This window comes from Amphibalanus amphitrite, unplaced genomic scaffold (assembly GCF_019059575.1).
Source record: "Amphibalanus amphitrite isolate SeventyFive unplaced genomic scaffold, NRLGWU_Aamphi_draft 001022F_arrow, whole genome shotgun sequence".
Taxonomy (NCBI): domain Eukaryota; kingdom Metazoa; phylum Arthropoda; class Thecostraca; order Balanomorpha; family Balanidae; genus Amphibalanus; species Amphibalanus amphitrite.
Genome location: NW_024882516.1, coordinates 113,451 through 123,701, shown reverse-complemented (window position 1 = coordinate 123,701; position 10,251 = coordinate 113,451). Strand labels below are relative to the sequence as shown.

General features: G+C 49.3%; 1 protein-coding gene across 1 annotated transcript; it reads right to left on the bottom strand.

The window, feature by feature from the left end:
- Nucleotides 1–1,309: 1,309 nt before the first annotated feature.
- Nucleotides 1,310–7,645, bottom strand: LOC122369267 (GPI transamidase component PIG-T-like). The gene is made up of 11 exons (XM_043343876.1): nt 7,376–7,645; nt 6,330–6,507; nt 5,983–6,098; nt 5,610–5,731; nt 5,184–5,270; nt 4,758–4,949; nt 4,281–4,482; nt 3,489–3,644; nt 2,862–3,087; nt 2,404–2,565; nt 1,310–2,267 (listed from the first exon to the last, which is right to left on the bottom strand). Exons 1-11 carry the CDS (start codon nt 7,545–7,547, stop codon nt 2,087–2,089), a joined length of 1,794 nt encoding a protein of 597 aa, XP_043199811.1. The 5' UTR covers nt 7,548–7,645; the 3' UTR covers nt 1,310–2,086.
- Between the last annotated feature and the right edge of the window lie 2,606 nt (nt 7,646–10,251).

Below are 10,251 nucleotides of genomic sequence, written 5' to 3'. Positions count from 1 at the left end.
TCGATCCATGCGAAAGGCCATCACCTCGACTTTGACATTTGATACAGCTACCTCCCCCAATGTGACTTCTTTCATACACGGTGCTATTAGTGGTCGAAAGACGGTGAACATCGCTTCCACAATCCACATTATGGCTAAATTTCTGTTTGGGAAACCCCTGCTCCGAGTGAGACCCTGTGCCATTTCCCATAGCCCTCCGAACCGGCATGACCGCTCGGTAGCCCACGACGGTCGCTCAGTGTCCCGCGCGGTCACCGGAGCCCGGCCCGTGGCCCGATGTGGCCGAATTCGATAACCTCGGCGAATCCCGTGAGACCGAACGATAACCTTGGATCACGGCGACCGCCTGGCGCTGACATGGGTCGGAGACGCGACCGGAACGCTTAATTTGGCACCACGCCGATTAGGGAACCGAGGCTACACGAGCGGCCGTTATCAGTCTAATTAAGACAAATCAAATCTCAGCGAACCGCCCTTCCCGCAGCACTTATGTCAGAGCCGCGACCCAGCTGTTCCCGCACTAGGCTGGGTCCCCGCTGCTGGTAGATAATTTCAGAATGCAACCTTCCGTAAAATTACGGGATAAAAACGCCCGTGGGAACGGGGACCCGAGTGGGCGGCGTGGCCTTCTGCCTGCTGTGAGCGCGGCGGCCGCGCGACCTGGCGAGGCTGCGACGGCCGACGGAGGCCAGGATGTGGTGAGTTTGTTCGGTCGGGGACGATACGCTTCACCAATCGGCACACTGTGGGAGGAGCCTGTAAGAAGATCGCTGAGTGAAGCTTTGGACAGGTGGACCAACGGCTGCATGGGGACGGGACAATCACGGCCGCCTTTAGTAACCGATCTTGAACACGACGCCACGACGTTCATGGAAAAAGTGAACACACAACCATCAATTTCGACGGTTACCTTTCCTTTCAGCTTTCAGACGGAGACAAGCGGCTTTGCCTTCCTTCCCGGCTGGGCTGCAGGTGGAAAGGCGCAGTCGTGAACAGCAGAGTGCAATTTCAGAAACGACAGCATTCATGTAACCGACCCGAAGAACATGAGGAAGACACGACGAGTGATAGGCAATGTCATGGTTTGTTTTGTTTGAAATCAGGATGATTAGAGACGCCATACCTATGCGGCTGTTTCAATCGTCAACCGGTCACGTACGATTGGCTTACAATTTACATACTGTTATCACGTATCATTCGATGGGGAAAGCGAATGCAGTGCATTAGTTTGAAAGGTGGATAAAGTAAGAGCCCGCGTTAGGCAGAGCTCGTTTCGCACACCCCATAGTCTATGGCACGATCGATTTAATTCGATTTCACTTTTTATTGTACTCCACAATCAGCACACCACGATACGAAGCAATCGGCAAATCGGCAGATATATGACACTCAAATGCCACATGGAAATCTGAAATGACACCGTTGGGAATTTCATCGGAGCCACAAATGAAATAGGCAACGTGGCTATGCAACACACTTTGTGCGAAGACACATCATTCAGCTCAAGATTGGACTAGCTTTTAATTGAGGATGGATGTCTTGGAACATGAAGCACAGCGGAAACCTTTTGTTCTAAGCGCACACAAATGACAAAACATCGTCTATATGCATTGGATCAGTCATCCTGAAACCGCATACCACAACCTAGAACAAATTATTCCTCACGTTCGTAGCCGTACAAACCAAATGAAAGATCACTCTCTTCATGCCACTGTTGTTTAGACATTCTCGAGGCATTGCTGACATTGAAGAATGGCCCATAACGTCAGTGCAACTAGCGATCACAGATGACAAGTCGGGCCAGCGAGAGGTATCAGTGGGGTCCTCGATGTGAAGCGTATCTACGATCTTGGAGATGTTTCGATCTTGTGAGTCACGGCTTCCCTGCTAGCCAGCTGATTGCTGCGGCTTCTTACTATGAGATCGCACCTGATAAGGAATGACATCTCGAGTAGCCGAAATACCGTAGTTGACTGACCCTTTGCTGGTTTTAGTTGCTGAAAACCAAAACAGTCATTTCGGCGCCTTCTTTATCCCTCTGTTTTTGGCAAGTAGTACTTACCGAGAACCACTGTATAACTATGCCTCAGTCAGCCTTGGTGGACTTGACCTTGGCGGCCGCTGATTGGCTGGCTCCTGCCGGCGACTGTGACGTGGCAGTGTTTGATTGGTCCGCACCTCGCCGCCACCACATTAAGCGACCAAGGTTAGACTTAATTCGGGCAACGATGCCAGGCTTCTCCTCGCTGACTGGAACCAACAAAAGTCTGAAACAAATGAAAGAGAGTCAGATATAATGCCGGGAAAGTTGGCGACTGTTTTGTTGTTTGACACTAAGTGCAACTAATGAATGTGAACACAGAAGAGCATGTCCCAGCCGTCATCAGCAGCCGTACTACGTACCGTTTAGTGCAGATGTTGTGCAGCGGCCCGAACGCCAGCGCCACCACCGTGCAGACCAGACAGATGACGTTATAGGGCATTGAGAAGTCGGGCGTGGGCAGAGTCACCAGCTGGTTCTCGGCAGAGAGACGGACAAACACGCGGCCTCCCTCCACCGGCGGGCTGTGGAGATAGAAGACGGGGGTAACGAGGGACACACAACCGGCCCTGTTCTGCCAATGAACAAAGGGGTATGGTGTGGTGATGAATGGTGTGGTGTCCAGAAGCGAACAAACAGCCAGTCTCGCTCCAGCAGCTACCTTTTCAGCCTCTGTGTTACCCTTTTCATTGAAAGACGCAACGACAAATAACTAATTAAAACCGCCATTCTGCTCATGTTTCAGAATCACTATGACCTTTATCATTTCCTACGTCAACGATCAAACCCTCCACAAAAGTCTCTCCCTCCCCGTACTGACCTCCTGATGGGGTGTCGCGTGCAGTTCTGCGCCGGCAGCAGGGCGCTGACCACCGCTCCGGGCAGGTAGAAGCCGTGGTTGGCGTCCGGCGGGTACTCGTGCCACTTCAGGAACGCTCTCTCGGCCTGAACACTGATGGTGGCCACGCGGCCGGCGGGTATACGGACTCCCAGCTCCAGCGTGTAGGGCCGCTGCCGGTCCCGGCCCGGCACCAGACGCTGGTACACTGCGACAGGGAGAGACAGGTGGGGTTACAAGAGATACGGCGAGGACGGGCGGCTTATGGCAGCGTGAGCTGGAGGGATAATCAATGCTTTAAATTACTTTTCTCACAATAACTGCTAATCTTTGTAAAGTGGAAAAATAATCTTAAAACGATAAACAACAGTACCATGTAACCAACATTATCGTCATTCCTGTATAATAGCCTACGAGTCACAAACGCTTCAAAAATGCAAAAGCACATTATATTCTCCCCACTTCAGTCCCACTCCCCACCCACTGACCTGACTTTATAACCTGTCCAATGTCCATCCACCGTGACCTACAGTGTGTGCACGTACCCCCACCCCTACCCCACCAGCTTGATTGTACCGACCGCTCCCCGCCCCTACCCCACCTACTGACCTGGCTTGATGACCTGTCCATCCACCGTGACCTGCAGTGTGTGCAGGTAGAGCCGGATGTACCAGGGCACCACCTGAAGAACCGACACGTCCAGCGGCGACAGCCGGTCGGCATTCCGCAACTGCAGGCTCAGACCGACAGAGTACTGACCCGAGCCTGACGGGGAAAACGGAGGGAGCTGGGTGAGACACGGTGAAACATTGACAGAGCGAGAACGCCAAGTGACAACGAAATACCACTTTGTATCAATGTGAACTACAATCTGATGGTAAATGAACTTGTGTAACGTATACACAGTCCACCCACCGGTCTGGTACTGTGTGACGGTCAGTGGCAGGCTCGGAGTCCAGCCGTGGCGGTGTGAAATGACCTCTATGTTACAGTGTATACTGTATACAGTCCACCCACCGCGCGGTCTGATACTGTGTGACGGTCAGCGGAAGACTCCGAGTCCAGCCGTGCCGGTGTGAAATGGCCTCTATGTTACAGTGTTACAGTCCATCCACCGGTCTGATACTGTGTGATCGTCAGCGGAAGACTCGGGGTCCAGCCGTGTCGGTGTGAAATGTGACTATGTGACGGTGCTACTATCCACCCACCGGTCTGATACTGTGTGACCGTCAGCGGCAGGCTCGGAGTCCAGCCGTGCCGGTGTGAAATGGCCTCTACGTTACAGTGTATACTGTATACAATCCACCCACCGGTCTGATACTGCGTGCGTCAGCGGCAGACTCGGAGTCCAGCCGTGATGGTGTGAAATGACCTCTATGTTACAGTGTACAGTCCACCCACCGGTCTGATACTGTGTGACGGTCAGCGGGAGACTCGGGGTCCAGCCGTGTCGGTGCGGCCGGCTGTAGGCGGCGCGCAGGTTCACCCCGCCGCCGCCAGATGTCAGGTTGGTCACGCTGTAGGCGGCGTAGGTCGCCGTGTGCCCAGCCACCATCGAGGTGACCTCGGAGTGGGGTGCCGGACTCAGCACGAACGGATGGCTCTGCGGGAGGTGGCACGAGGGTAGGTCAGTCAGTGCGATGGGGAGGCGGATCAAGAGAGCGAGCGGTGAAGATAGACACACACGCCAGGAGCTAAACCTCCCGGAGAGTAAGAATATGCGTCCAACATGCCCACAATGTCACACACGCCTCGTCATTGAATGCATCATTATACATATAACAAGTTAAGCGTAGTTAAGTTGAAAACATACAGTAAATCCCATTCAAGCCGCCGGCTCCGACCCAACCACTGCAGACCGGCCTCCCGTCCACATACCCCGTTCGCCGCCGTATCCACAAAGATATCGCTGCGTTCGGCCACGGCACAGGCGTCATAGAGACCCCGTCCGAAGAGGCTCTTCATGGACCAGTCCTGCCGCGGCCCGTCCCGTCTCGGGGTCGTTACCGGCTCGTGAACCAGCGTCACCGACTGGGTGATCTCATAACGGAGGCGGCTGCACGACGTGTCCTGGCGAAAAGAGGAGTTTTGGTTGTGATATGCCCGGTGACTTATGGTACAGTGATTGCTACTGCTGCGAGACAAAATTAGCCAGTTGTGGGTATGTCACTAGATTTTATCGAGCTTGTGCGCTAGCTCATCTCTACGAAGGTTGACTATTGACCGATAGGAGCCATAATTTTAACCATATCCACCAAGAGTGTATTATTATAACGATCACCGGTCGTAGAAACTGGTCCTTACGGCGCAGACGGGTCGGAAGTCGACGCTGAGCGAGTGGTAGCTGGTGCTGTACAGGTGGGTCGGGTTCAGCAGCGTCGACAGACCGCTCTGTAGAAGACAGTAGTGTCAATGGGTGAGTTTATCCCTGATTATACCAAATACGGATTAACTCGGGTCAATACATAACAGATGTCAAATACATTTTACAGTTCTGGTCGTCACTGCTTATGTAGCCAGCGTAGATCTATGGTCAGATTGTGTGGCTCTTCCACTTCCGGTGGCACCATCTGCAGGCTACAGTGACCCACTCCGCCCTCTCAGACATAGCCATGTCGGTGCCTCGAGCCTGTTCCCGTGATAACTCGCGCCATCTGGCATCTACACCATTACAGCTGAGCCACCCCTCTCCCCGCGCTCGCGCCCGTGTCGTTCCCGTCGGTGACTCACCGCCGCGCCGCACGGCAGCAGTTTCTGCCACGGGGTGAGGTTCTCTGTGCAGGTGGCCTCACGTGGCAGACTGGCCACGCGCAACAAACGGCTCTCCAGCTCAGACGGGTCGGACACCACGCCTGAAGGTGGTAACGACGGGAAAAGCGATCAGAAATCAGCGCAGTGGATCGTCAGAGGCTCGCGAAATCGCAGCGCGGAGTGTCTAGGGCGATTTTTTTTAGATGTTTCTGTACAACGACCGACGCTTCCAACAATTATTTTGTAATGGTTGGCATATGATGCGCAAGTCCGTTCAACTGAACGCATAGGTCAATTAAAATTTACCGAATGGTGAACCGTATAAAAACATAGACTAACTTTTGATATTTACCTGCTGGTCGGAAGGCAAACTCGGGCGATGTGGTGACGGTACGGTCCATGAAGTTCAGAGAGGCACAAAACAGGCCAGAGAGGGCATTCACCAGGCTGCTCCAGGATTCATCGACACTGACGAAACAGGGAAAAAGGGTTTAGCAAATAGCATCACTTCACCTTGATCAACAGTGGGCTATTATAAGTCAATGACAAGAAATGACTGTAGGCACATAAGGACTGGAATGCAAACATATGAGTTATCTACAAACGAAAAACAATAACATCAGAAGCTGTATGCATGATGATGATGATCTAGGCAAACCGGAACCACTCCAACTCCACCGGAGCTGCTCCCGCGCTCACCTGGGAGTGTCCGGGTCGAACCAGACCCAGAGCTGGGCGCCAGTACCCGCCTGTCGGGCCGGGTAGCCCCAGATGTCATGTCGCCAGAAGCCCTGTGTAAGCGACAGGTGCAGCTCCCGTACATGGTGGTACGAGATCATCTCCGCCAGATGGCGAGGCACCAGGTGGAAGTGGGCGCCTGGAATCGACGGAGGCCATGGAAATTATCCAAGTTTGGAGATGGGAAAACACTTGATAGATATTGCATGAGGATGTTTTTATCACCAATGGCAGACACAGAGGGTTATAAATTAAAAGTGTTTCATGCGATGGAAGTAAACACTTGGAAACTTACACAAAGTAAAGCCTGGTATAATTTTACATATTTTTTATTACCTTAATGTCTCTTTCAGAATTCAGATGCAATTTGGCACAAAGGCCAAAGCATTCAATAATTGCTGGATTTTCGCCTAGGCATGCCATGGCACAGGTGGGCAGGTATATCACCTATGAGCTGGAAAAATGTTAGTTATTGCATGATCTGCATTCTGCAGCATAAGTTTTCAACATATACACTTTCATCTGTAAGTTCAGGGAGCCCATGGCGCTGCTGCTGTGAGCCAGGGTATATTGAGTGGCTGTGAGCTGCTGATCCATCTTTTACACTGAGCGGGTAAAAGAACACACACCTATATGAGCGGTGGTCAATATGTATAAAAAAATATAAATGAATAAGCAAATAGAAATATAGGTAGATTGTGAACAAAATAACAATTTTGATTAGGCAAAAAGCACCATGAATCAAGTGCTTAAGCACTTCTGTGCCAATTGCATGCTCATCTTGTTCTTATTTCCTGTCGCCATGCCGTCCTCTGGTCTGTAGTTGTGTACAGCGACACTAGATTTGGCTAACATTAACCAGGTTGTTTAACTAATAAGTTTCAATATATTCCTTGCACAAACACCTAGAAACTGGAAATTTACCTATAGCTCCCCCCAAAAATGCAATCAAACCGTTCCAAACCAAACTTCGACATTGACGACGCAGCCACAACAGCCAAACATACCTGAAATGTTGTCAGTACCGATGACAAAGTCAAATTTTGAGATAACATGACCGCTGTTCAATGGTTTGATGAGGAGGGATTCATTAAACTGATCCGAGCCTAAGCTGTTGGCGAATAAAAATAACAGAACGAGCCAGCGACGAAAGCCGCTCCCGCCGCAGGGCGCCGCCATCTTTGTTTACAAAACATGTATCAAGTTTGTTTTAAAATAATTCAGATTCTTCATCTCGTTGCTGTAGCATCACTTTTCGTCAGATACAAAGTTTATCAATTAAACTTTTTCTGATTTTTTTTTGTTAATAATCAGCATTTTTACGATCCATGGAAATTACGATAGTTTTATGCTAGATAAGTCCGCGACAAGCCAAGGAGGTGGAACGTGACCGTGAGGTCCAGTCCAATGCTTGATGAAATCATGAAATTCTACGCACTGAAACTAGGCTAGGATTTGAAACTGATTCACTGGAAAAACTGACGAAGAAATGCTTCAAATTGGTTGAAATCGGATGGGCTGCCTTTATGAATCGGTGCCTTCCGGTGCCCTCCGTGATCAATATGTAAATATCTTTCAAGCCATTTTGAAGAATGTATTTCAGACTTGTGTCATTTTTAAATAACAAAAAAGGAATTTAACAAAAAATTGTTGCTTACCACATTTCTCTGTAAAAGAACTTGAAAAAGTATACATGATTTGGCATTAAAGGGACCCTCCCACCTTCAAAAAAGTTTATGAATTGGCATGAAAGTGATGTCGCTCGGTTCAGAAAGAGCGAAAACGAATATCTACCAAATTTCACCGAAAAATATTCACCGGTTTTCAAGATATTAGACTTTTACTTTTGTTTACTTTTTTGGGATCTCCGCTGTTTCTAGCGACTTTATTTTAGAAGTGCGGCGTTTGCGGCAGATGTTGCGCGCAAATAGCATATACCACCGCGTGCTACAAAACGTTTTAGTCAAACATTTAAAAATCGTTAGATATCTGCGCTGACGTCACACATTCAGAGGGGTATTCCTAAGCATTAGCCCCTCTGAATCAAAATGGTGCAATTTTGAAATTCAATATTTCCGACTTAAGGCATTTCTCGATGTTGTGAGTGCCGAAACCGGTAATTGTGAGCCAGGGACCCCATTTTGGCTATCTCAACTCAAATCTAATGTTAAGGTGGGAGGGTCCCTTTAACCGAAACAGCTAACTATTTAGCAGCGGAAATCTACCTCCACTTTTGTCATATATGCGCCACTCACGCTTACATTTGTTTGTATTTTGTAAACGGGAGATGATTGTGGTGTAGAAAGATCAAAAGAAATGAAAATTGAAATGGGCGTGATCAAGGCTATATAAACCAGGTAGAACGCTCCGGGAAAAAAGTTGGAAACAATAAATTAGTTGCGGCATTCCCTGATGACGCGAATGTGGGTCAGCGGCCGGCGGCCGGCCGCCGCTAACACTGTACGAGGAGGGATGCGCGGAACTTTTGCTTGTTGGTGATTGCGCTAGGCAGTTAAATGGTAATGTTAGGATATGTTTCGAAAGTAAATTGAACGACGCTTCGAACGCCGTCAATGAATTTGCGATACGACTATTTGTTTAGTTAGAGCCGGCGAACTTTTACCTTCCGACCGCGCGCGGAGGCGATATGGTGCCACACTGGCGGTTTTTACGATAGCTCAAAATTCTTTTGAGATAAAGAGATGGAATTTGACATGTCCTATCTTTTGATCAAGCTGGATCTTATGGTACAAGTCGCATATTTAAGGTAGGTCAGGTTATTGACCTATGTTGTCGCTCGTGAGCCTCTGCACGGTCCAAAAACAACGCAATTTCTGAACACTCAGTGCCAAGAAATCCTTCACAGAAAGATGACACTTGGCAGAAAGAAGAGTTGTCGGTTTCTTACCGTTCGTATGTGTCGTGTTTTCACAAGAGTTTAGTAAGGTCAGGTCCGTCACGTGACCTCCCCTCATAACTCAATAGGTTTACTATCATAGGTAGAAGCGTTTATCAATCGCCGGAAATCTTAGCCAATCCCACTGGACACTGGATCCATACCCACATGGCGCCCTCCTGACTGGCCACTCCCTCTGAAATCCACAATAACATTGGGCTGCGGCCACGGTTATGTATTAATGCTTTTCACTAACAGAAATACAACTGCAACCAGCACAGTGCACGCCGCCACAACAGTCCGACCAACGTCCCTGATATAGACTAGCTCCCGGCCGGATGCACATACGCGGAGCCAATCAGTCCGAATGTGACCTGCAGCTTACAATTGCTGTGTCGCATGGCGCATGGCACAGGACGATTCCTAGCAGCTGTCGGCTGGAGTGGAGAAACAGCACGTTGCGACACACCGCGCCGGCGACAGAGCTCAGCAGGGCTGGTTGGAGGCTGGAGCCGGAGGTAAGGGCGGACACAGGCACAGACATTGCAGGACAAATAACAGGATGTCAGTTAGGGATATAATTCAAGACGAATGATTCAAGGCGGACTGAAATAATACACATTTTGCTCACTTGGATACCAGCTTCAAGCTTGACGTTTATATGTATAGCACCATGGAAACAATGGGCACACAGGAAAGAAACAAAAGATGAGGTTTTTTTTAACTCAAGGAAGTAAAACAGCCCGAAGTGCAGACAAGCACATACTTTTGGTAATAGCTATCAGCTGTCCTACTCCTCTTCTCCCTTCATCAACTACTGGACACATTTGAAGCATCATATATAGCACCAATGTCCATAACCAAAGCTTGCAAGTAGTTTTAACTTCTATGAAGCCAAGGGAAATGTGCCTACATTATGCATGTAAACTCAAAATTACACATGCATGACAAAGGAAGCTTATGTAAAGAGAATAGTTGACAAAAGCA

What these genes read in the sequence shown, in the direction of transcription:
- LOC122369267 (XM_043343876.1), bottom strand. Translation starts at nt 7,547, where the DNA reads ATGGCGGCGCCCTGCGGCGGGAGCGGCTTTCGTCGCTGGCTCGTTCTG. An exon ending in TGGACAGGTCATCAAGCCAG is followed by an intron (nt 3,088 to 3,488) that starts GTCAGTAGGTGG and finishes TCCCTGTCGCAG; the next exon opens with TGTACCAGCGTCTGGTGCCG. An exon ending in ACGCGACACCCCATCAGGAG is followed by an intron (nt 2,566 to 2,861) that starts GTCAGTACGGGG and finishes CTATCTCCACAG; the next exon opens with CCCGCCGGTGGAGGGAGGCC.